At 36.5% G+C, this 27,421-nt stretch overlaps 1 protein-coding gene across 10 annotated transcripts in view; it reads right to left on the bottom strand.

The window, feature by feature from the left end:
* The window catches only part of LOC129771625 (alpha-catulin), a 400,279-nt gene that overhangs the window by 116,551 nt on the left and 256,307 nt on the right, over nt 1-27,421 (bottom strand). For all 10 annotated transcript variants that reach the window (XM_055775469.1, XM_055775468.1, XM_055775462.1 and 7 more), the window contains one exon: nt 12,101-12,302. In XM_055775469.1, the coding sequence (XP_055631444.1) occupies nt 12,101-12,302 (202 nt within the window). The remainder of the gene's footprint in view (nt 1-12,100; nt 12,303-27,421) is intronic.

Genomic DNA, 27,421 nt, shown 5'->3' with positions numbered 1-27,421 from the left:
TCTGGCGTAGCTATTTGTAGTAATGATTGTGTATTTTTTCCTAATTTGTAGCCGTGGATCAGACCCAATCGATGCAGGATCAGATGTCTATAGTTTAGATAGTTCAATGAATAATTTAAAAAAGTTAGTTAGTTCAATAAATGAACAAATATGCATACAAAAGATCAATAAATTAAATACAATATATGCATTAAGGTTGGGTTAACATTACATGTTTAGGGTGTATGTTAAATCAACGTTGAACCGACTGCTTCTACTGGGTTATACTGGCCGATTTAACATTTGTTTACCATTCTTATCGCGTAATATGTACGAATCTGGGTCATGCGAATAGAATCAAATTGGTAGTCAAAAAGAAACCAATTGAAATGTCAATAATCAGGAAGGAAAAAAGTTTCTTTTCTTAAAATAAATCACATAGAGAAAGTACCGTTATGAAAGACAAAAATAATCTAATTAAATTAAATGAAAGAACTACATTTTTTCATCAATTAATGCGAGCGTTTGAAATCATGAAAGCACAACTGACAATTCGGTAGATTTGCAGAAATTAGTTTTGGTATTTTCAGAAATTTTAGTCTTATTGATTTCAAAACTCCTCTAAACTTAATTGTAATTCAATTTTACTTCTCGCCAAATGTTAGGTTTTAATTATTTCGAACACTAGAGTTGTATTATTTGAACTTTTTCCTTTCTAAAAATACGAATTACCCAAATTACAACCTTTATTTCAATTCTGTTTCGGTCACAAAAGGGTAATAAACAAAGCCCGAGTGATGAAAACGTTTGCTCTTTTTATATGAGAAACGTTTGACAGCATGGGGAAAAAATGCTGTAAGAATTTTTTTTCAACCAAAATGCACTTGAAAAATAGATTCAAGTAGATTCAAAAATTATTAATCAATGATAATATTTACCAAAAAACTCGTCATATGTACTAACTTTTTGGGAAAGTGTATGATTATGATGAGCACGGGGAATCGCTCTGTTTACACAAGCGAGAGCGTGAAGTGTAAACCAGAATAACATCGGTGGATGAACTTGGTGTATTCATAATGAATTAAACTAAATGTTTACAGTGGCGTGCAATCCGGAATAAGGTTGTATTCACTCCACATTGTTTTCACGTGTAGTGTATTCGGGAATAAGACCCAACATTTTATTCGTTGTGATAGATGCGTAGAAATATTTCCTATCAATTGATGCAAACACATTTCCAATCTATTGAGAAATGTTCAAGTTATAAGCATTCGGAATCTTTCATTTTTTTCCTGCATGTTCTATGTTTAGGTTTTCATTTCATCCCCATATACTTGGTTAGACGTAGTCCCACGTAAAAAAAACCAAAATTCATTCTCACCATAAACTCCTCTCCCTTCGGGCTGGAGGAAAGCAGTCCAATGTGCCGGTGAGAGATGTGTTGGCTCGATTAGACCTTGATTACATGTCCCAAATATATGTTTTTCTTAAAGCTATCGATCTTCGAGTGTGATTGTTTATACATCCTTTTCCCCTCCTTTTCGTCCTTCGCGAGCTATCGGTTCCCTTCCTACTAACATTAGAATAAGTTAAATTGTAAATACATATTAGATGTAAGGATAGTTTTAAGAATTGAGTGTGAAGTGTCAGTGTGAATGAGAATGTGAATGTGAATGTGAGTGCGAGTGTAAACACACATCTCCTTACATCCCATCCTTTTCCTAATGAAAATGTGTCACCCTTCTAAACTCGAGTCGACCGCGAGTAATCGGTTTCCTATTTCATTAACCATAGAATTAAGGAAACAACATGTTGATATATGCTAGTTGAAATATAGTTAAGAGTTTGGCTCCATTAAACTTATGTAACTGAGCCTGTAAAAATAAACGGATTAATAAAAAAAAAAAAATAAACTCCTTCCTCGAGTTTTGCCCAACACATTTGGCCTTCTTATTGTATTTATGCATGCCAAACCGATATAGGGGTTCTCAGATTTCCACCAAAAGTTTTGTTTCATATCGCAAAATATTAGACCCGTATTTTTTTAGAGTGGTCCGAAAAATGATTTTTTTCCCATTTTTTCCAAAGCTGATTTTTTTTTTCAAAACATCATAACTTTGAACCACTATGCCGTTACAGATGATCGACATATTAAACTAAAGTCAATTGGCTAGTCATTACACTTGCAAAAAATTTGGATTCTGTTTTCGTTATTATTGATTGTATCTGTTGTTATACTAGCCATTCCGTGACAAAACAGTGACAAATAGTGGTTCTCAGATTTTCGTGAAAAGATGTAGTTTGGTTCATTTTCGCAAAATATTAGACCCGTATTTTCTTTTCAATAGGGTGCCCATTTTCATTTTAGGATGTCCCGAAATATCGAGTTTTTTCCCTTTTTTTCAAAAATGACTTTTTTCAAAAATTCATAACTTGTGAAATACTGAACCGATTTAGATGGTCGAAATATCAAATTAAAGAAATGTATGACTTGCACAAATTTTCGGTTTTGATTTTGTAATTTTTTTTTATCCCATTTATTTATAATATTTTAGGCTGATTAGTATTTTAGCTGTAACAGAGCCGAATTTTAATCGTGTACATGTCACATGGTTATCATATCTATAATTATAGCACATTACACAGTTGCCATTCGCCAGTATTCCTTCTATACCATTGCATATGGTACATTTACACAATAGCCATTTAGGCGTAAGAGTATTCTTTCTGTTCTTCCATTATCCAGTTAGACTACCGGACAGCGGAGACAGTTGATATGATCATTGTTGAGTTATTTATAGAACAGCAGCCCGATGTGTCTTGTAGAGCAGAGCAGTTGTATGGATGAATCAATCTTGTTTCGACCGTGGATCGATCTCCATCGCTGATGATTGTTGCGTGGACGTAGCTATTCTGTAACAACACAAAGATGGTCAATGAGGGCCCTGAGTTTTGAACTCACGATCGATCGCTTACTAAGCGAACGCGAAACCAATGTGGCTACGGAGACCCCCGATTTTGTCATTATTGATTGTGTTTGTTTTTCATAGTTTTCATGGCCTCGGGACCAAGAGCGCTATATTTTTTTTTATCTGTATTATAGTGACTTTCAACTCATTTGGCTGGTTCGTCGCTTTTACTTCCATTTTTGGAAGAATGTCGGGAGTGAGAATTGAACTCGTGACCTTTAGCGTGAGAGGCATGAATGTTACCACTACGCCAGATCGCCTCCTAGGAGCGCTATATATGTTTTATATTTTTTCAGGAAGGCGTTATTTTTTATTCTTAAGTTATGATTTTTCAAAGTTAACCGATGGTACGAAAAATTATTTTTCCCCTTTTTTTTCAAAAACCTCTTTTTTCAAAAATTCATAACTTTTGAAATACTGGACAGTTAAGATGATCAATATAGTAATGCATCGAAATCCGGACACTTAAGCGCTTACGAATATAACTTCAACGACTAAAAAAATATTGACATATCATAGCATGAAAATTTAACGTTCCTATAGAATTAGAAGGCCTTCATCTAAGTTATGAATCACAGAAATCCACAAAATCATGTTATATTTGTTCAAAATTTGGAATTTCTTTCATCGTGTCGTGCTTTTAAATCCGGACACTTTTTTAATCATGATCTGAAATCCGGACACTTTTGCTTTGAAATCCGGACACGTGTTTTTTTGCAATTCATTGAGAGAATTTTTTTATCAATTATTGTAGAACTTATTAACGGGTGCATCATAAGTTGCAGGACTAGGTGGCATAGTGGTCATCCTAAGGAATATGCCCATTTCCAGCGTACACATACCGAATTGAATTCCATTTTTTGAAGAATATTGTAGTTCAACTCATTGTTTTTCAAGATAGCAAACGGCTTTTACTATAAAAATGAAAAATAGTACACTTTTCATCATTGGAAAATAAAATTAGTAAAAAAAAACTTTTTAAGTTAAACTGTTTCATTGTGATTAAACATAATAATGTACTAAAAGCTAGAAAATAATTAGACAAGTAGTAGTTAGCAGTTATCACACCTCTCCTTCATTAGTCTAGGACAATGATAAGACTAAAATGAAATCGTGGGACATACGATGAGTCACTAATTGTGGATAATGGAAATCCTATGCCCCACGATTTTATTTTAGTCTTATCAATATCCTAGACTAATGAAGGAGAGGTGTGATAACTGCTAACTGCTACTTGTCTAATTATTTTCTAGCTTTTAGTACATTATAATGTTTAATCACAATTAAACCGTTTAACTTAAAAAGTTTTTCTTATTTATTTTATTTTCTAGTTTTTAGTACATTATCTGTTTCATTAGAATATTTCTCTACAATAAAACCATTGTACTGTATTCTATCAGTCAAAAAAATTCATTTGATCCGATATTGAGTGGATTGCAGAAACTACATAGTATGTTCTCCAAGTCAAGTTCGTTCGTTTGATACACATATTTCAATCAACCTTTTTTTTTGAGATGATATGGAATCAGCTATTTTGTAGCAGCGGCCAAGTTGAATTTTTCAAGATAAGCAGTTTTAAAATGACAGCAGAGATAAAGGTATTGTATAAATTCGGTCAGTTCCTATTGGTCAAATTTCCATTAATGTGGGATAACCCTACATACATACAAACATACATACGAAAAGTTCAAGCTAAATAAAACCGTTTAGTAAAGTAATTTGCTATTTTGTGATTGCGGCCATCTTGGATTTGGATTTTTCATGATCTACTGTGATCTACTATTCAAGCCCTTTCATTTGGTACCCATATTAATAATAAATTTCCATTTTTTATAAATAACCGTGTTCTACTAGACAAGCTCTTTCATTTGATATCGACATTGATGAGGTTTTGAGAAAATATGTATTCCACCATTTTGTAGTGGCAGCCATCTTGGATTTACATTTATCATAAATAACCGTATTCTACTAGTCAAGCCCTTTCATTTGATACCCATATTAATGAAGTTTCGAGAAAATATGTAGTCAGCCATTTTGTAGTGACAGCCATCTTGGATTTGCATTTTTCTTGAATAACCGTATTCTACTAGTCAAGCCCTTTCATTTGATACTCATATTGATGGGGTTTTGGAAAACCCATATTGATGAGGTTCTGAAAAAAATATGTGATCCGCCATTTTGTAGTGGCCGCCATCTTGGATTTTCAAGATCATGAAATACGCAGTTTTTTAATGACTACAGCGCTAAAGATGCGTTCCAAATCGCAGATCAATCGGTCAACAGAAAGGGGGCCAAATTTCTATTAATGTGGGTCAGCGCTACAGACAAACATGTTACAAAGTTACAAACATACAAACAGATTACAGGGCAAGTTAAATAAAACCGTTTAAAAAGGTGAAAAATCGAACTTTTTTTTTGCTTGGAGGTAAAGTGGTTACCTAGTGGGGGCAAAGTGGTCACCCTCATATATCAAGCTAAATGGGATAGATTTATGCGTTTTTTTTTGTCCAAATTTGTTCAAATCATATTTGAATAGTAGGTACATGTATGAAATAAGCTTGGTCTGTTCACCTAGAGTCTCAATTTGAATTTTCTCTTGCATACAAAAACGTAGTAAGAAGCACATAAGGTTCCGCATAATGAGGCTTGGTTTAGTTGGAGTGGCATATTTATCCAGGGTCAAAGCCACAAAAGGGTCTTCTTCAAGGGCAGAATGTGATGAGGTATATCAGCTTTAGTAAACAGAACATTGTAAGTTGTTATTCACCTATGACCATATGCCCCCAAATATGAAAATCATTTCTATGCTAATAATCGCTGAGATTATACAAAATATCTGTTCACCTCTCCTAGAATATGTGAACAGTCGTCCAAACTGATGATTTATACAACATATCAGATTGAATAAACTAAATTTCACGATAAATTACGAGAAGTACAGGGTGACTCAAAAGTCATTAAATTCTTCAAACATAAGGTGACTATCAATACGGCATCTATAGTCAATAGTTATACTACCAAACAAGCTTAAGACCACTTTGCCCCCCATGACCAATTTACCCCCACTGCCCCTACATGCAAACACGTTTGGTACAAACTTTTTTTTTTTATTAATTGAATTATTTATTGTATTTTATATATATATATATATATATATATATATATATATATATATATATATATATATATATATATATATATATATATATATATATATATATATATATATATATATATATATATATATATATATATATATATATATATATATATATATATCCTATCAATATGGGTATCACATGACTTATGAAAAGTAACTTATGAAAAATGTAAATCCAAGATGGCGGCCGCTACAAAATGGCGGATTACATGTTTCCTCCCACCCTATAAGTATGGGTATCAAATGAAAGGGCTTGATTGGTAAAATACAGTTATTTATGAAAGATGTAAATCCAAGATTGTGGCCACTAAAAAATGGTGGATTACATATTTTCTCAAAACTCCATCAATGTGGGTATCAAACAAAAGGGCTTGACTAGTAGTTCACGGTAATTTATGAAAAATGCAAATCCAAAATTTTGAAGAAATTGTTGAACAATTTTATTGTAGAAAGATATACTAATGATACAGATAGTGTACTAAGAACTAAAAAATTAAATAAGTAAAACACCCTTTTTTTAGTTCAACGGTTTCCTCGTGATTAAACATAATAATAATACAGATGATGCACTAAAAGCTAGAAAATATTAAGGTAAGTAGCAGTTAGTAGTTACCACACCCTTTCTTCATTAATCTAGCGTATTGATGAGGCTAAAATAAAATCGAGGGACATATAATGAAACATCTAATTGTAGATAAGCGAAACCTGACGTGGCTCATTTTGAATTTGCGTTCAAATAGTCAAGCCATTTCATTTAATACACATATTGATGCAGTTTTGAAAAAAAATATTTCTTTCATAACATTTTGTGGAGGCGGCCATTTTGGATTTGAATTTTTCATAAATAACTGTGTTCTACTAGTCAAGCCCTTTCGTTTGATACCCATATTGATGGGGTTTAGAGAAAATATGAAATCCGCCATTTTACAGCTGCCGCCATTTTGGATTTTCAAGATCATGAAATACGCAGTTTTATAATAACTGCAGAGATGAAGGCGTGTTTCAAATTTCAGATCAATCGGTCAACAGGAAGGGGGTTAAATTTCTATTAATGTGATACAGCGGTACAGCAAAGCTACAAGGGTACATACAAACGGGTCGTATAATCGGCCCCGTCATGTATACCGATGAGTTTTGCGGTTTCCCGGATTGAAAATCTTTGCTCCACACTCCATACTCCAAACTAAGGCTTCTAACATACCCTTACTCAACTCCTTCAATGAGAAATTTATTCGTCAACTTTTGACCGTCCGGATTTAAAAGCATTTTCTGAATGTGCTTTTATTCCGGACATGGATTTGTGACGCGGTTTTTTTGAATTTTTACATTTTTTTTTGTTAACAGCTAGGAACTATGTTTGGCACTAAACTAAATTGACACAATAGGAACTATCAGTCACATTAATTCAGCATGCAAACAATGTCATGGTTTAGGGATGATATTGAATGTAACGAAAGTGTTCGGATTAAAAAGCGTCCGGATTCAGAAGCATCACTGTATCCTCCAACATCATTTCATTTTGGTTGGAGACAAACTCAACGATATATAGACGACACAGAACTGATCAACCATTTTCCTGTGACAATATGTACGTACGTGGGGAAACCCTTGTTTCATATACACCCGGGTTTTTTTTTACGCGGTTTTATTTTGCGCGGTTTTTTTTACGCGGTACCCGCGGTTTTTTTTACGCGGTAAAAAAAGACCAGTGCAATATCACATCTCCCCCTCAGCTCAGCTTTGCTCCTTCAGAGCAAATTACGGTAATAAGTGCTTGTAACGGAGTTTAGCGCTTAGTGCCGCACCTTATCACGTTTCTTACGTGGATTTTATGTGTTGGGTAACGGGGAGATCGCCGGGTGGTACAACGGGACGGAGTTTTTACGGGCTGCTATTCGTGGATGTCTTTCCCTGTCTACTTAGCTGTGGACGGTCCAACAGTGGTACTGCACGTGCATCGGCAGTAGAGTGTATGAATTACTAGGGAAACTTCTAGCAGCAGCAGATGACCTCATTCGTGAGGAAAACCGAACTATAGCTACCAGTAACCAACGAAATTGCAGGAAAAAACTACTGGTTTTCGGGAGCGAGCAACACTCAACTTTTTACTTTCGTTCTACTTAACGATAGTCCCATTTGATATCTATCATTAGGTGACATGGTTTTTTTTTACGCGGATTTTCCAATTAACGCGGTTTTTTTACGAGGTACGTATCCCCCGCGTAAAAAAACCTGAGTGTTTAAAGATGGTTGAGTAAGAGTCAGTATTTGAAGCATTTGAAAAATATCAAGTCATTATTTTCATTCAAATTATAACTTGGAAATATCTTCGGGCGTTGTAATCTGATAGAGTATATTCCTTTTACCTCTACTTGAAGCTTTTATTAAAACCTTACAACTATCGGGGTTGAACGTTGTAATGTCGACACAACATTTTCGATAACGCGAATCACTTCAGAGTAGACACTCAATGAACGAAAGGAAGAGTAAGTATTATACAAGTGCTAAACGGAGAGCTTTTTAGGTAAGATATTATGACAGTTCTCATTTACAACAGAAAAATTTTGGCAGGGATCACACAATATGTTTTATATAATCGTTTATTTTTACATAAGTTTTAATGAGCCAAACTTCTGCATCCCAATATATTTAGTACGGATAATTTTTACATGAATAAACTAAAATGTACAAAAATCAGCAAAAATCAGGATCATTTGAGAAAAATCAGGCAAATTCGAGTGTTTGTCAGGATATCAGGCAATGTGCCAAAAAGTCTGGGAAGTCCTGAAAAACCAGGAAGGTTGACATCCCTACTTCAGGTTAATTTGGCGTAAAATCGCTCTACAATAGACAGCAAAACTTATAAAACTCTCTGTCCTGGAAAAAAAATCCAGCAACTTCATCCCAACAATTACATTCAAATAACCATACAATTGGAGCGATAAAACTTTCATAATGAACGCCAACTCGATGGGCTTCTTGGCAACAATAAACCCCCTGGAATTTCGCTTCACAATTGCACTGCATGAATTATTCATCAGAGACCCCATCAACGCCGTACCTGACCAGCGGATGAAATATTCAATCGCAAATACTTCTGTCGTGTATATTTCGCCACCATATCTCTAGCGGCGGTGGAAAGCGAAGAGCCGCCTTGAAGAAGGGGCTTTCCTCTAAAGGACAAACTTCGGAATGCAAATTTCTTTCCTTCGGAATGCAAATTTCTTTCCTTCGTGCAACATTGATGGAACGGCGAAACTTATTGGTGGGGCTTCGCCTCGTTTTTGGACGGAAAGTCACGCAACGACGACCGAACTGCATGCAATCTGGCCAGAAATGGTTTGCCCCGAAAGCGCACCACTGATTATAAATCTGAAATTTAATTAAAACTAACTCGGTCTCAAATTCAGCTCGCTTTGGCTGCGCTTACTCTGAGCGTACATTTGGATGTGTGAGGGCGATGACGACGAGGGAAGTTATGTGGGGAAAATTTGCTTCTCGCGTGTTCGTTGCAGTATCTAACTTTGGGACTTATGACTATGTTTGCATGGCAGCACCGATGGTTTCCTCTAAAGTCTTTCATATTCGCCGGAAATACCATTGGCTAATGTGAAAAGTATGAGCTATGATACGTTGTATTGAAGGGTAAGATTTTTACGTTTTCATTAAAACGGTCATTCGTTGGATGTCGACGGATGCTACAATTATTTTCACGTTTCAGGAAAATACTGCTATTTTTTATAAGTTGAACTGAGGGTTAGATTGTATCATCCAAAATAGGATTTATTTCAGGTTTCAAACCGTGGTATAGTGTTGAGATTCAAAACACGAAAAAAAGCATGCAGGACCATCGCATTTTGCGCTCAACTTCCATAGGGCTTATTTCGGGAAGTGGTCAAGAGAATGTTATGTTTCCGCCTCCAATTAAACCCGTGCATAAATCTCCCACCCGGGTTGGTTCGTGTTCGTAACTTTTCGGGAAAGCAAATGTTTGCGGGGAGGAAAAGAAGGCAGGTTTCCTTGCATATGTTCACCAACTACCAGGTTTCGGTTACTTTATGGGAATAGAATGCAATAAAAAAAGGGAAGCTTGCATGTTATACATCCGTTCGCGCAAGCCCGGTAAGCAAAAACACATTTTTGAAGTATAATTTTGGACAAATGAGGAATCACGATGGAGGGCTGCTTGTAGAGTTTTTTTTTGTGCACGCTGCAGCTGTAGAGAATTGTTTCTCGAGAGCGACTCTATTTCGCTTGTTGAGCTTATTTGGTCCAATTTATTAGTGGCTGTAGGTGTTTGCCGTTGTACTTTGTTTTTCCCAGTGTTTTTAATGTTTTCATACCACGCAGTTGGTGTTAATGAGTACAGTTGAAAATCACTTGCATTAAATTCATTGGTTCAGATGCTTGTTGAAAAAATATGCAAATAGTCTAAAAACAGGAAACACAATTCCGTCTTTTTTGTATTGAAATGTTTCAAGCGTTAGAGATGAGTTCGAAGCGTTCGTCTAATGACAAATTATATTTCGATTATATAGAATTATAGACATGACATATAGCACAGGGCGGACCCGATTATATACGTTCTCCGATTTATTTTTATTGTATATACAGTAGGGTGGCAGCGAAAATGGTCATGTCAAATTTCGAAAACCGACCATGTACATTTTGTTTGTTTGCGCGAAAAAAATCATCTGTGCAAAGTTCCGCTCGATTGAACATGATTTAGGGGTGCCTCAAAGCGCTCAAAGTTTTGATTTTTTGATCCTCGAAAATCTTCCAAGGGGGGGAGTAAAGGAAATTCGGAAAATCTATTTTTTTAATACCAAATGACTTAAAAATGCATGAAACGTCGAGATCTGGTGTCATCTCGGAAAAAAATCCGAGAGGCCGAAAATCGACCTTTTGGGATTTAGCCTGAGTGGCCAAAAAATCAAAACTTTGAGTGCTTTGAGGCACCCCCAAATCATGTCCGATTGAAATTTTGCACAGGTAATTTTTTTGGACCAATAAACAAAATGTACATGGTCGGTTTTCGAAATTTGACATGACCATTTTCGCTGCCACTGATCAATCCGATGAGCTATTATGACAGTTTTCACTTACAACCACGAAAACATTGACTGGGTATATTTATATTTATTACGGATAATTTTCACTCTGATTAAGTGAAAAGTAAAAAAAAAAAACAGAAAAAATCAGGATCGTTTCTGAAAAATCAGCAAAATTGGGTGTTCGTCAGGTTATTAGGAAACCTGCCAAAAAGTCTGGGGATCCTGAAAAACCAGGAAGGTTGGCATCTCTGATTTTAAGCGTTTATCACTTCAACATTCTGTCTGAATAAAAAAAAATCCACGAACTCCTTCTGTCCCCTTTCGACTGAGAATTAAGATTTTATCAGTTTCAACCCGTAACGAATGAACTGAACACTTAAATAGGCACAAGCACAATCTGCTACCCCAAAATCGCATACATTGCTCCGCCCAATGGGCACCATTCGGGTGTAATCGTCCGGCAGCTGTAGCACACCGGTCATGTCACGTCAACCAACAACCACTTACGCACGTAGAACCCGTACCTGTCCAGCCGGACGTCACCCGCCTCTCACCCACATGATCATTAATCAAGATAATATGATTCGGTACCATTAGCTCGGCGTCACCGGGAATTAGGATCACAGCAGTCCTGCAGTAGTGGTCCCTGCCAACCGGCCGAACGGTTTGCGTCTCGGTGTTTCGTAATAAAACACCTTCGCCGGGAATTACGCCTGGTTATTGCTGACGGTGACAGCTTGCCGTTGTAATTAATATTCGTTGCCACAGGTGCGGGGAGAGGTCCGGCCCATTTAAAGCGTCATTAGAGTTTCGTGGAGTTGATTGGGAAATTTACGCCGAACTAGATTGGGGAATTCAAAATTGAACGATATTGTCTATCGACAGAAATCGACGAAAATGTATCGGGGGACTAGAAATAACATCGTGACCCTACTCACCAGCTGCTCGCGCCTCCTTACAGGCATCGTACATGTCCTGCTTGATTTCTGGATTGTCATCTGCGATTGTCTCGCCCACCGTAACGAACCGCTCCACAGCCAGGTTTACCGCCTGCCCGACTCGTCCGATGGCCCGCATCGTCCGCTCCGAGTTTTGGTGCTGCTGCTGCTGTTCGGACCGATGCTGGACCAGGTTCGAGATCTAATGATTGCATCGCAATCAAGAGCGGGAAGAGAGATAGAAATGTGAAATAATAAGCTCGTGTTTTTGACAAGATCCTCGTTGATGATAAATTCGTTTTGTAATTTCGGAAAATTAGATCGATTCTGGCTCGTTGGACAAAATTTCGGTCTGAAGAAGCGGGATCGAGCCGTTATCATATGTCCCAAACGAGCTACATGAATACAAGCTAGATGGCAGGAATTTCAATATTCTCCTCCCACCTACGCTAGTAGGGGTCGTCTCTGGGGTGGAACGCATTTGCATAGAATATTATTTAGTTGGAGATCAAAAGAGCAACAAAAATGCTTGCTTGAGTCGGTGCCGCAAATTAATGAACCCAAGGCAGAGTGTCCCTGATGACAGAAGAAATTATGGAAGTTTACGGAATCTGATTAAACCATAATGTGGGTTTGGGTGTTTGTTCGGAATTATACATTTTCCAGAGAAATGGTATCAGTAATGAATATAATTTAGTGAGATGGAAGGGAGGAATGAAAATTAATTTCCTTATCAATTGAATGTAAACAATAGATGGAGTGGGAGTTCCAGCTTTTAAGTTTATAACTTATACACTAACAATTGTTCCGTTGAACGTTAAACTATTAAACAAAAATTTGGACTATAGATGCAGTTACGTATGATCTGGTTAGATATAATTGATTTTTGTGCTTTGTAAAAAATGAAAATTCTGAGTACGTGTTATACAATAATACGCAAATACTCTGAATTTGACGGCATGAAACCCGACGCATTATATTTTTTAATTGAGCCTTCAATTCGGATTAAAGAACATGAATTTAAAAAGAGATCAAAATTGTACTACGGTGTGTGATATTATTCACAGTATCGATTCTTAGGAGCGATTCTTCTCTGAAGGTTCCGATACACTGTTTGACCGGAGCCAAATATTTGACACTTTATAACAGTCTTTTTTTTTATTGTTTTCATCAAATATGACACTCTATCACATCCTGAAAAATTTCGAATATATGTAATTTTTCTGTTTGAGAAAGGTATTTTCTGATTTTAAGAGAATGAATCAAAAATTAAATACTAAATAATTTGAAACAAACAATGTATATAAAACATGTATATAAAACAATTAAAATTATATAGAGTAAAAAGAAATTAGAGACTGCATATAATCAAAATATTTTATTTAAAATTTATCCATTTGTAGATTGAAAGCTCTGGTGGATTTTTCTCCAGATGATTTCTTATTCAAGATTTGGCAATGTCAACTGTATCTTCGGAATAATTCCCAGTTCATGTATCAACCACGGCGATAGAAACTCCATACAAATCACTTGTCGAAAAGTGTCTCCTTTTTCACCGCTTTTTTACCTCGACGAATATATTTTTTTCCACTATGTTTCGTAGGAGAGTGTATGCATACTAACAGATTTCTACTACGAGGTATTTAATGAAGATTGAGAGGTGGGAATATTTATGTTTATATATGGATTGTCGTACGATTTAATAGAATGCATAAAAGTTGTTACAAAACTGGAGTTAAGCACATCTTTAAATTTGAACAAATATTGATAAGAGATTTCCAGCAATTTTTGATGTTTATTGCGTGATTTCGTTACTGTATAAATTGTTTGGAACGAAGGTTTAGTGTAATGGTTTGTATATGATGCGCCTAGTCAGCCCATACATGCAAACGTGGAGGCGATATACATATCTCCTAGTAAAGAATAAATCGCATAATTATCGTTTATATAACATCATATACCCCATATACATGTATATGGCTTCCAATTTAGTATGCATATGCCAGTTATACACATCATACAAGTAATGTTTCTTGGATGTATGAATATCGCCTCCAATTTTAGATTTTCTTACGATTTAAGGTTTGCTGGGCATATGCTGGGCAGGCCCGAAGGCAGTTTTAAGTTGTTAAAATATGAATGAAATTTTTTACTTCATGTTATTTGATTACTTGAAACATGTAGTACTGAAATTTATTTAACCATTTATGCATAAATTTTGCGATATTTCCACTTAAAAACACAATCGACAATCAGGAGTGACGTATCCGGTTACAACTCTTTCGTATCATATGTAAGAACCTCAACTGTTCTAGAATGATATTTCAGATAGCCGTGCGGGATAGCTACTCGAATTAGAGATAACTTTCTGTATATGCTATTTGGGCGCATCATATACCACCCAAAATATCGGATATTCGATGCTCTATATACGATAGTTATACGATTTAATGTTTACTGGGTTGGCATTACTTGGCAGCTTGGTTTGTCAAGTTCATAATCTTATGTTTACAGTTTTGAGTTAAGTACATCTGAGTGACGGTGTTGAACTAATTTATTTTTTGTCACTATGTATATCAAAACGCAAAAGTCCGGCAAACAGATAATCTTTCGTTCTTAAAAGTTAAAAATAAAGAAAAGCAACTTTAACTTTCACTTTTCCTGAAACCGATATTTGGACTTAAATAATTTTTAAAGAAATATTCCAAACATATATGTATATACAAAAATTCTATAATAATTATTACAATTATCACTAACATTTTCCGCCATTCGTTTTTTGGTTGTCTGTAGTTAATCATATATACGCATGACAATAGTCTTACTTATAATTTGAAACAAACAATCAATCACCTATCCGGCAAAACGATCCAACACTCTATGTTTTTCAAATACCTGGGTGTATATTTTGATTCTAAGTGTACCTGGGGGAGACACATTGCGTATTTGAAACAGAAATGCCAGCAAAGAATCAATTTTCTCCAAACAATTACCGGAACATGGTGGGGTGCCCATCCAGGAGACCTCATTCAGTTGTACAAAACAACGATATTATCAGTGTTAGAATATGGCAGTTTTTGCTTCCGATCAGCTGCCAGGATTCATATTCTCAAGCTGGAGAGAATACAATATCGTTGCTTGCGTATAGCCATGGGGTGTTTGCATTCGACACATACGATGAGTCTCGAAGTTTTGGCAGGAGTACCCCCGCTTACTCTTCGATTCACAGAATTATCCTACAGATTTCTCATCCGTTGCAAGATCATGAATCCATTGGTGATTGATAACTTCGAAAATCTACTCCAACTGATTCCTCAGTCAAGTTTTATGCCTTTATACCATGAGTACCTTACCCACGACGTGCACCCTTCACCAGGCATCACCAACCAAGTTTGCTTCCCATACTTTTGCAATTCCTCTGTCATTTTTGATCTGTCCATGCGACAAAAAATCCATGGAATCCCAGATCATCTACGCTCATATTCTATTCCGCCGATATTTTCGGCAGAATATGGGGGCATAGTTAGATCTGATAAAATGTTCTTTACTGACGGTTCATTCATAAACGGGTCCACTGGCTTCGGCATCTTCAATGAAAATTCCAGTGCCTCTTTCAAACTCAAAGATCCTTGTTCCGTGTATGTCGCTGAACTGGGTGCGATATACTACGCACTGGGGATCATTGAAACATTGCCCATCGACCACTATTTTATTTTTTCAGACAGTTTCAGCTCAATAGAGGCAATCCGCTCAATGAAAGTTGATAAACGCTCATCTTATTTCCTAACAAGAATAAGACAACTATTGAGTGTTTTGGTCGAAAAATTATTCAAGATTACCTTAGCATGGGTTCCCTCTCATTGCTCGATTCCGGGGAATGAGAAAGCGGACTCGCTAGCTAAGGTGGGCGCTTTAGAAGGCACACTTTTTGAAAGGCAAATTGCTTATAATGAATTTTTCCACATTCCTCGTCAGTATACGCTCGTAAGTTGGCAGCGCATGTGGAGTGGTGATGAGTTCGGTCGTTGGTTACACACGATTATCACTAAGGTCTCGATGAGTGCATGGTTCAAGGGATTGAATGTAGGTCGTGATTTCATTCGCGTGATATCTCGGCTTATGTCCAATAACTACAACCTAAACGCGCATCTTTATCGCATTGGGCTCGCAGCAAACAATTTTTGTGATTGTGGCGATGGCTACCACGACATCGAGCATGTTGTCTGGTCGTGTATCCGGTTCCATGCTGCTCGCTCTCAGCTCTCTAGAGCACTGAGAGCACAAGGCAGACAATCGGATATCCCCGTCCGGGATATCTTAGGTAGCCGGGATCCTGATCTTCTGCTTCATCTATACCTGTTCCTCAGAAACGCCGATGTCAACGTTTAATGATGTTTCCTTCGTTGTGCCCCCGTTTCATATCCCTCCTATCCGATCGATAAACTTTTACTTAGTCGCGGCAATACATACACACACTCTTTACAGATGCACGGGCCGAAGGTTGTGCAGTCCACTGATCATTCAACAAGAGCCAAAGGTTGTACCGCTCATGACAACTCTACACGAGCTGATGATTGCGCCGGCTAGTGACCATTCTATCCTGGATTCCTCGAGGCGAGAAAGACGCACCACGCTAGATATGGGGTACAGACTAGGGGGGCGTTGCTGATTAATGGTCGGCTGCATCCCAATAGGAAGTATCCCGTGTCGGGCACACGTACAGAGCATCGAAGACTGCAACATACCAATTATGAGAACACTTGTAATACTAACCTCGAGCCAACCGCGAGTAATCGGTTACATATTACTAACATAGTTGTAAGACAAAAATTGTCAAAATATTGGACTCCCGGCCCCGTCAGGCTAACGCCACATGTGCCTTAATAAAATATATATTTTGGAAAAAAAAATAGTCTTACTAGATGCATGTATAAGTCGTATATTCATTCAAACCAATTCACAAGCAGATATCAGGTATGTACATCACCTCCACTTTTGCATGTATATGTCAGTTAGGTGCATCATATACCACCAAAATATGGGATATTTAATGCTGTATATACGCAGGTTATACGAGTTAATGCTTGTTGGGCAGTAATTTTTTTTTTATATAAATCGTTTATTTTTACAGGCTCAGTTACATTAGTTTAAAGGAGCCAAATTCTTAAATATATGTTTTAAAACTATACATAAATAATTTTCCTAACACTATGGTTAGTAAGGTGGAAAACCGATTACTCGCGGTTTACTCGAGTTTAGAGGGTGACATCTTTCAGGAAAGGGATGGGATATAAGGGAATTGTTACAATGTTGATGATCTTGTTGGGCAGTAATGTCGTGAATACTTTTGCAAGTGGAAAATAAATGTTTGTTCGTTGCTTATGATGCGAACATAAATAAGAATATAATACAGTAACATTCAATAAGATATGCCGAGGCACCACTCAGTGTCGCATTGGAGGCGATTTTGGCCTGTAATTGGACATTGGCGATGTGAGTGGTACAGTGTCGACGACTAGTTACAACTTTTAATGTGGGTTCATAATTTGGGAACCCGAACTCGATGTTTACAAAAATGTTCAATAAGAGATACAAATGTCCAATTAAACGTGTCGCATTACAATGTTTGTCCAATTATCTAAATGTCTCAATAAATGTAACTTACTGTATATATAAACAATATTTATTCCCAGCTGTTTTGAGGCATCTCGCACAAATTGACAATATCATTCAGTTGTCAGTGCAAGTCGGTTGTTGAAGTTACCATCCCCTGTATCAACCTTGAATATATTAAACTGCATGCGTCATATCTTTTATTTTTACTTTTTTTGCCCTGCCAAATGGTTCCATTCACGCGTGTTGCGAGTTAGCAGTTGTTTGGATTTTGTGCTATAATGAAATTGTTAATTTGCTGATCATCTGGTATTTGAAATCTATTTTTAATGAGCTCTCATTTCATTTTCCGCATCAATCAAAGATAAGTCTTCATTCCCTACATCTAGATAGTTGCTGTATTTGAACTTTGAAAATTGCAAATAGATTGCCGGAAAATTATTTGTGCATTTTGTTTGTCAGCCGAAAACTTTTGAGCAATTAAGAATATGGATTTCCTGAAACAAGCTTATTTTCATGACGTATTGCAGTTGATTAATAATGTTATCATGATTTTATGTTATCTTTGTTTTGTAGCTCGTAGTGAAGAAAACATCCAAACTTTTCTTTTTGTTCATCTGTTTTAACTGTTTTGAACCGGAAAAAAGTTGTTAAATCTCAAAAAAAGATTTGACTTTTGCGTGTTCAAGTTTCTTTGAATGAATACTGAAATAGTTTCTGGGAGCAAGAATCGTGTCAAATTCCACGTCATCAAGTGAAAATATAAATGACGTCAGCAAAGGAAACTATTTTAATGCAATTGTTGTATACGAAACACATTTGCTGTTGTTGTGACGGTGTTACACGATTTCGTAGAAGCTTTCATACACAAAAATGAGGTGACCAACATTTTAGGTGAAATCAAACATCTAACATAATCGCTTCTAGGCCTGAAGGCTAAGATCAAAGTAAAAAAAAACATCTACCTTTTTTATCTTTATAGATAGAGGTAAATATAGCTTGACAGTGTTGTAGCTTTAGTTATTTTAAGCAACTTTGTAGAGCAATTTTTTTTTCTATCTTTCAATACAACCGATTTAGCGCTTTTGTATTAAGTTACATTAGGGTCACCATTTAAAAAACAGTTTTTTGTGCTCTTACTTTTACATTTGAAAATCTACATGCTAACTGTCTTCGACGACTTTTAGAGTTTACTAAAACAAATATTGTTCGAAGCAGAACTCATCCATGATGTAGACACATGTTGGATCCAGGGTTGCCATAATAAAATTTGTGTTTGTGATCTCAAAAATCTTTTTATCTGATTTTTTTCTCAGAAAATTTGTATCGAAATCTGAATTAACCCTTTGCGTTCGGTTGTCTACGCTCAGCCACCTAAGCAAAGAAGTATACAAATAGTTTAATGTATGCAATAATGTATCAGTTGACACGTTTTCTAAACGAATTTTAATGTGTTCTAAACTTATCACGAACCAAAACAGTGCTATTATGAATAATAGACAACGGTACTCAGTATACACAAAAGTTGCCATCGGTGCTTGAGGAAATGGAAAACTTCATGTCTTGCGGCACTGTGTAGATGTAAAGAGTATTGTTTTGTATGTTCAAATAGAAAGAGAAATGGCGAAAAATGGAAAACTATTTATTTTTGTGATGCATGCGAAAGATATCACACGAAGTAGTAATTTTTAGACATAAACCTAAAAACATTGTTTAGTAAATACTTATCAAAAGTTTGCAAAAAATAAAGGAATTCATCTTTCATGATCTCACGATGTTATACATCACTGCTTTTTGAAGTAAGAATAATTGCGACCAGTACGACACATAGGGTAAATGATCTTGATTTGTCCGATTTAGGGTGTTTTTACGCAACTAGTAAATGCAAATCGAGTTTTCTTCTTTAAAATCACATGCAATCGATACGAGTTTGGGTTTGTTGAAAAGCCCCAAGTCTTAAGTTGCTAATACTACCATAAGACGGTGAAATTATTCAAATTTTTATGTTTTTAACGATTTTTCTCAAAGAGAAATTATGATCATAGTTCGTCCACAAAATGATCATGGTTTGTCCGGTTTCAGAAATCACCATTTTTGAATGAAAACATTCGAATTCTCAAGTAGATGTTGCATTTATCATTGTTTGAGTTTACTCTCATCATATTGATCCATTCATAATTTAGGCTTTCTTCAGAATATTGCCTTTTCTTGGGCATTTTAAAAGTGCCAAAGTACGAAGGACACCATGAACAAACTGCAACGCGCCAAGCGGATTCCATAGAAATCATTTGGAGAAAATCAGATTTATACCAGATTTACTTGGCTAAACCATGTAATTAATGCATTTAGATGACCTCAATTCTGATCATGAGATGTCCGATTCACTAATGTTGAGGTCATCTAAATGCATTAATTACATGGTTTAGCCAAGTAAATCTGATACAATTGGTGTGCAGGCATGATGTTTACAATATTTGTAAGTTTTATAATCCAGAAAAGGTCTGAATACGTGCCAAATAATCATCTGGTGATCGATTAGAAGCTAGTTCACACGAGAGACGCATTGACACAAATAGAAGGTGTATTTTATAATCCTATAAAACATGTAAATCCGTAAAAATATACTATAAAACTACTGTAAATCATGGAAAAGACAATTTTATATATATGTTTTGAAACATTCGAATACCTGATTTGACAAAGGTATGCTGAATTAGAGCATTCAAAAAAGTTGACAAACCATGATCGTATTTTCGACTGGACAAACCAAAATGATTTACCTTATGTCGAAATTTAATACGATCGGAAAAGGTTAACTTTATAAATTCAATTTTGAAGCATAATTTTAGCTTTGGTATCATTGGTTGGCAAAGTTATAATGAAATGAATTTCACGATGTCGATGGTATCCGCGTAAAAAATCGCATTTACTGTGCTGCCGTTCTAAGCATAGTTGTCCCATGTTCCAAAATCAGCAACTGAGAAAAACACATTCAAAGTTTTCAAGCATATTTGTCTACCAGAAGCTTCAAGCATTACGATTTAGTAATACGCTGGGTTGCATATGATGGAATCATTAACTGTGGATAATGGTAATTGAACATGCCCCACTATTACATGTTAGTCTCATCAATGCCCTAGATTAATGGAGGAAGGGGTGTGATAACTGCTAAATGCTACTTGCCTAATAATTTCCTAGCTTTTAGTACATTGTTATGCTTAATCACAATGACACCGTTCACTTTAAAAGCATGAAAGAGCATGAAATACGCAGTCTGCAGGACTGCAGAGATAAATGTGTGTTCCAAATTTCAGATGAATCGGTCAGCAGGAAGGGGGTCAAATTAATATAAATGTGGGAATAATGTGGGGCGCTACAGATAAACACGTTACAAACATGTTACAGGGAAAGTTAAATAAAACCGTTTAAAAAGTCAATTTTTGACAAAAAAGAATTTTGGGAGTAACAGTAAATCTCGTTTCATGCAATTTTAAGACATTTGGTATCAAAATTTTTTTGAAAACCTCGGTTTAAAAAAATATAAATATTTCATAATTTTTTTAGTACTTCAATTTTTTAGGATTTTTTTTTGATTATATTTCTCGATATATCATAGTAAGATACACTTTCAGTATTTTTTTCATTTTTTTTATCTCAAAGCTATTGAGCATGGCGTGCTAAAATTTTGAAGGTACGTTTTTCACCATAGATCCTATGGATAGGGATTCGAAAAATAGTCAAAATTTCTATACAATAGAAATTTTTACTTCCTTTGTACTTTTTACTCCCTTACCCAGCCAGACCCTTAAAATTATTAATTTCTCCCATACAACTTATTTTTTTTAATTCGTTTATTTTTACAGGCTAAGTTACAAAATTTTTCAGGAGCCGAATTCTTAAATATATTTTTATAACTATATATAAACAATTTCCTAATTATATGGTTAGTAAGGCATAAACCCGTCGTGCATCCGTGGCCGAGTGGTTAGCGTCTCACATTATCATGCCGGGTGTTCGGATTCGATTCCCGTTCTGGCCGGGGGATTTTCCGTCAAAGAAATTTCCTTCGACTTGCACTGTGGTCACGCGTATTCAAGAGCTTGCCCCTCGGAATACATTCAAGGCGTGTTATTTGGCTTAAGAAATCTCAACCAAGTATTAATAAATGACACTAGTTAATGCATACGTTGAGGCGGCAAATGTTCCACAAGGGAACGTTAACGCCATTCAAGAAGAAGGTAGAAAACCGATTACTCGCAGTTGACTCCTTCCCATACAACTTGGTCTACAACTTTTCTCAGACCCTTTTCCGATTAATCAAATTGTGCCTGGAAGAAGGGTGAAATATTTCTCTATCGAATAACTACGATAACCCTATTCGAACAACTTTTTTTAATTTTCAAAATTCTGTATATTTTCCTATATTGACCCATGCTCACGTTTCAGTCTATAACTTTTCTTTGTCTCGATCAAGAAAAAAAGAATTATGTGGAAAGATGAATGAATCAATTCTCTATCTAATGAGTATGGTTGTAAACTTGATAAACAATCAATTTATTTCAACTGAAATAATTCATTATTCATTAAATCCAGCAAGACGTTGAACAGAAATTTGCACGCAACAAAAACTTTTATCCGCTGAACTTTCATCCGCTAACTTCACACATAGAGGCGAATGAACTACAAAGTTTGAAGCCTCTTAAAAACTTGCAAGCAAAGCAAGCAACTTCACACAAGTCAATACGTGCGGTCCCAGGCGTATGTCTTACATATTTCTTCCCGGTCCTTAAAGTGTTAACTTCCACAGATCAATCGCTTCGAGGGTGTTTTTTAAATAATAAATACGGCTAGAACAATTTTCTGTATCTCTGAAGCCTGTTTTTTAGGAGCAACAGAATCCAGATTGTTCATCAACAAGTTTTTCAAAGTTCTTTTTTGCTAAAATGTGTTATGTTGATAATGAAAATGCTTCGATTGTAAATTAAAATGCTTGAGTCCTTTTTCTCTGACGCTTGCTGTTTATCGAAAATTATTCCCTTGCTTATGAAATTTGTAATAAAAAAAGGAAGACAGCTTAAATACTTTTCTTGTTTCTTTTGAATCACAACGAAAATCAAAATAGTGTGCGCGAATAGGATCCCGAGCGTTCATATTAATTAGATATTGTGTACAATACCAAATTGAATACCACTTACGGGTGGTAATATGTCAGACGCAACCAATGTAACGAATACGTGCCCCAAAACGTGACGAGATAACGCTTCTATCTGTGTGGGATCACTGTTGATAGCATTCGAGGTGCCAAGAAGTGGGACCCGTGTGCCACGGCATAATTTTCCGCACTCATAAATTTTTGAAAATGCTTCCACCGCCTCGCGGCACCTGTGAGTGATGGGAATTGATGCAATATGTTGCCATGATGACACCTGCCTTTTTTTCTGCCGTGGGCTGAACCGAAATGGGGATATCCTTTCCAAGCACATGAAGTGCTTGTTGCTCGGAGGCGTACCAGCCACCGTTCGGAACGTTGGAAGTACTATCATTAGCCCGTAACGTTGTTTGCGGGGATTGATAGTGAATGATTGAAATAATGGCTGAATAATAGAATTTCCGACCTGGTTGAGCTGGCTTGTTATCGTTGCAAAACTCCGTCTCACGGAGGAATAATTCATATGCGTGCTTTTGTTTGTTGTGACTAGAGCCGTGTGTATAATTCAACCGAGGGAAACATTTCTCCCCACTTCAAACGAGATAACACTTAGAATCTATCTCGAAAATTGAAATTAAAATCAACAAAAGCGTCGCGATGAAAGCGCAAGCTTTAATCGCTTTCCATTGTGAGAAGCAGGCAATACGAATCGAGTGGGAAGAAAGAACTCAGAGGGCACGTGTCCTAAACGAGAATCGTAAATCTGCACCCGCCTTGACGGTAAGGATAATACCGTTGAAGGAAGCAAAAAAACATCGAACAGTTTATTAGAAGTGTACGATGAAATAGAATAAAAACGACTTGCTCGAAATGGTGCGACTGGCGGTCCTTTGAAATCCTTCGAGCAAAACGAAGCAACTGGAATTCACCGACGTGGAATCCTGCTATCGTGTCTTTTTCCCCACCTTCACCTCCTTTTTGGATGCTTTTTCCAGCGTTCTTTTGATGTCGTGGAACGTTTTATTTCCAGTTTAAAAGTTAGCTCTCCTAAATTATTATTTGCGTTATTGCTACCTTTCGACGTCTCTAGGGACATTCTAATTACTGTTAATTAACAAAATGGGGCGACTTATTTTATGAATGTCTAAGCAGAGGAAGGGAAAAGTTTTTCAATTTCCTCCCGATAGCAGCTTTTGAGCTTTTTGCTCTGTTCGTTAGCACTGTGGGATGACGATGGTTGATAATAATTTTCATTAGTAGTGATATTAACCAACACCACTGCACGGGGTCGGGAAAACGCTACTACTGTCGCTTTTTATGCACCCATTCTGCGTGCGCTAGTTAACGACGCTGTTAGCCAGACTTGGTCAAAGTCCAACGACGGTGCCATCAGAGTCAGCAGAATTCGTCAACACGGCAACAGCCGCGATCATCATATTTTTTATATCACATTCTCAACGATATCGATGGCGATCGATGAACTTGCTGAGCGTCGCCAGGAGCTGCTGTGCATGCAGAATTATTGGGGGGAACTGTAACATTAATGTTATCAATAAAGTTAGTCTGAAGTCAGGTGTCGACGAGTGTAGTTAGATTTATTTTTAAAAACCCAAAACCCGGTCGGAAAAGTTAACTCGCTCATTAAAACTTGTCCACCTTGAGCAAGTTTTAATAAACGTCGTTCGCACTTCAGGAAAATTGAAAGTCGAAATATCACTAAGCTTTAGTCGCCTCCGTGCAACACGGAGCGGAGTTAGCGCACTAGCCAGCGCAACCACTTCTGCAGGAGGGCTGATGATCCCGCGGGGATGCTCGCGAACTAGCAATTGCGAACACTATATAAATTGTGCCACCCTTCCGGGGTGGTGTCTTTCGCTACAGAATTGTAACCATAGCGGGGAGAGGTGTATAAGGAGAACGATAATTATGATAACGCTCAGTCGCGAGGATGACAATGAATTGAAAGTAGGTACGTGTAATTTGCTCATCGTACGTTCCAGATTTCTTCCTGGTAAAACTACAGTATAATTATGTCGGATTGAGGATTGGTTCGGCAGATTATACTGACTCTCCTCGTGGCCAGGTGATATGACTATGGAGCTCTGAAATATAACGGAATGAGGGATAAATCACGCGGATAATTAGAGGATAAAACAGGACTTTCCGATAAGCCTTTCAATTCGTTGCATCGTTTATCATCAGTGTGATAATTATATGAATGTTGTAATCTTCTCCTTGACGAATAAAATTAAAGATTGTTAACAAAAGGGTCCTTCATGGAACCATCTTCGTACTCATAGAATAAACCGCTCATAATACATTCACAGTCGCATAACAAATGTTCTCGGGAAGCCGCTTCACACTTCGGATTTCGCACGAAAAATGTCCGTGCTCGCCTATGTTTGAATGCTTTGTCCAAATACTTATTTGGCATTCGGATTATTTTGTTCGAAAATCAAGCAGTTCGGCGTAAAATCGTTGTTGTTTGCTTCATTCATATTTACGCCTGAACCAATTTCATCAGTGGTTTTTCCAGCTTATGATGACAATAGGTATTACGAAGTATTGTAGCTGGATGTGTTAATTTTGCCGGCAACAATCTCTGCGTTTGTGGCCAAGGATATGGTCGTGATGCACGTTGTTTGGTCGTGCGAGGTGCATCTTGTCGCCAGATCTAATTTGAAAAACTCCCTTCGAGCCCTAGGAACACAGCCCAATGTGTCAGTGAGAGATGTGTTGGCTCGAGTAGACCTTGATTACATGTCCCAAATATTTGTTTTTCTTAAAGCTATCGATCTTCGTGTGTGATTGTCCTGATACACTTATACCCTCCTTTGCAGGGAATCAAAAATCACGAACCTTTGTACAATAACGACATTGTCCTTAGTTCGCAGTGTTGCAATAAAAATAAATGTATCTTTGGCATTGTTGCATGCTCAAAACGAGAGTGACAAATTGCGTTTCAGTTCAATGCGAACAAATTTGTATCACCACATCCGTTTGTTGTGCTACGAAAGTATCACACAATTGTACCTATTTGCAAATATCATGATATGCGATGTGTCCCAATCAAGCCCCGGGCAAGGGGATATGATCCGCGAGTCAAGATGTGCTACAAATTTAGCTGTCATTGCCAAACCTATCAAATTACTCGGCGAACTCAAGGCAAATCTATGGAACAAGGTGCGCCCATTCGCTAACTAAAAAAAGAATTGTTTTTTGAAAAAAAAATTTATGTGAAATGTAATGATCATGATGATCACAAGGGTCTGAATGATAATATAAAACGTAGAACCCTAGGTTGATCACTTGAAATGTAGTATTATATTATAATGTAAACCAACTTAAGAAATTGAAAGAATTTAAGTGAAATAAAAGGGTTTGAATGAATTCTGCTTTATTTCAATAATTTCAGTTGTATTTAGCTGCTGCTCATGCTTTATTCGAAAATTTGCGTTTTGCGTGCGGAAAAACATCTCCAACGCTCATCATCAAACATCATTTCCGTAAAAATCTAATCCACAATTTATACTATGCAGCACCATTCACAGAATGACAATCGAAAATTCGAACCGGATCAGTTGTGTGACGACATCACTCGAAACGAAACAAATTTTTAGCTTTACTTTTCAGCCGAAGAACACAGCTATCACCGCACTAAAATACCTTCTTTACATCTGGCTTAAAACGCACGTAAACGTAAACGTCATATTTAACTCGAAACAATCGTTAAATTCGTGAAAATTTAAAGAAGGTAGTTTTGAAATCTTATAAATAGTATGTAGATTTTTAAGTTATTCGATTACTTAAAACACGTAGTCCTGACGCTTACTTAGCCATTTGGTTGTATATTTCCAAATATTTTACAACACAATAATCACAAAAACTCACCATTATAATATAAAATCAGCATCAAACACAATTTCAGTTTCATATTATTTCACAATTTTCGAGGAAACGTATTACTCTATTACATAGAATACATATTGAATACAGAAAAGTAAATTTTCATTCATTATTTTTTGTTCTAGAAGTGTGTTAATTTCGTCCTTAATTTCGTTTTCCAAATGGCGCAAATCATTATGGTGCCTTCAACGCAAAGACAATAAATGAAACGCTTGCAGCGTAAAACGTAATGAATATAATGAATATAGCAATGAGTATTTCATAAAGTATCAGTATATTCCACAAATTGTGCTCAATCGTCTTAATTTACTTTTGTGTATTTTTTAAATGGCTGCAGAAAACCACTTCACGTTTTGACCCACCTGGTAGTATGTTAAGTGCCTTGTTTTACACCAGCTTGAGAGTTTGGCAGTTCTCGCGAGTGACAGTGGTCGCAAATTGCATTTGCGACCCGGACATGTTTGACGCTGTCAAATCCTATGTGCTAGTATACGGATGCCCTCAGGCTGGTCCCAATAAATGAGTTTTCGCAACAAGAGGTTTGTCGCACAACATTCCTACCAAAGAGAGGAAGACAGACTACTCTTTTCTGACAAATTGTGTAAAGGCTTACGACATCGCCGGTTCGGTAGAAGTTTTTTTTATATTTCATG

Source organism: Toxorhynchites rutilus, chromosome 2 (genome assembly GCF_029784135.1).
Source record: "Toxorhynchites rutilus septentrionalis strain SRP chromosome 2, ASM2978413v1, whole genome shotgun sequence".
NCBI lineage: Eukaryota > Metazoa > Arthropoda > Insecta > Diptera > Culicidae > Toxorhynchites > Toxorhynchites rutilus.
This window is presented reverse-complemented; position numbering and strand designations above follow the sequence as displayed.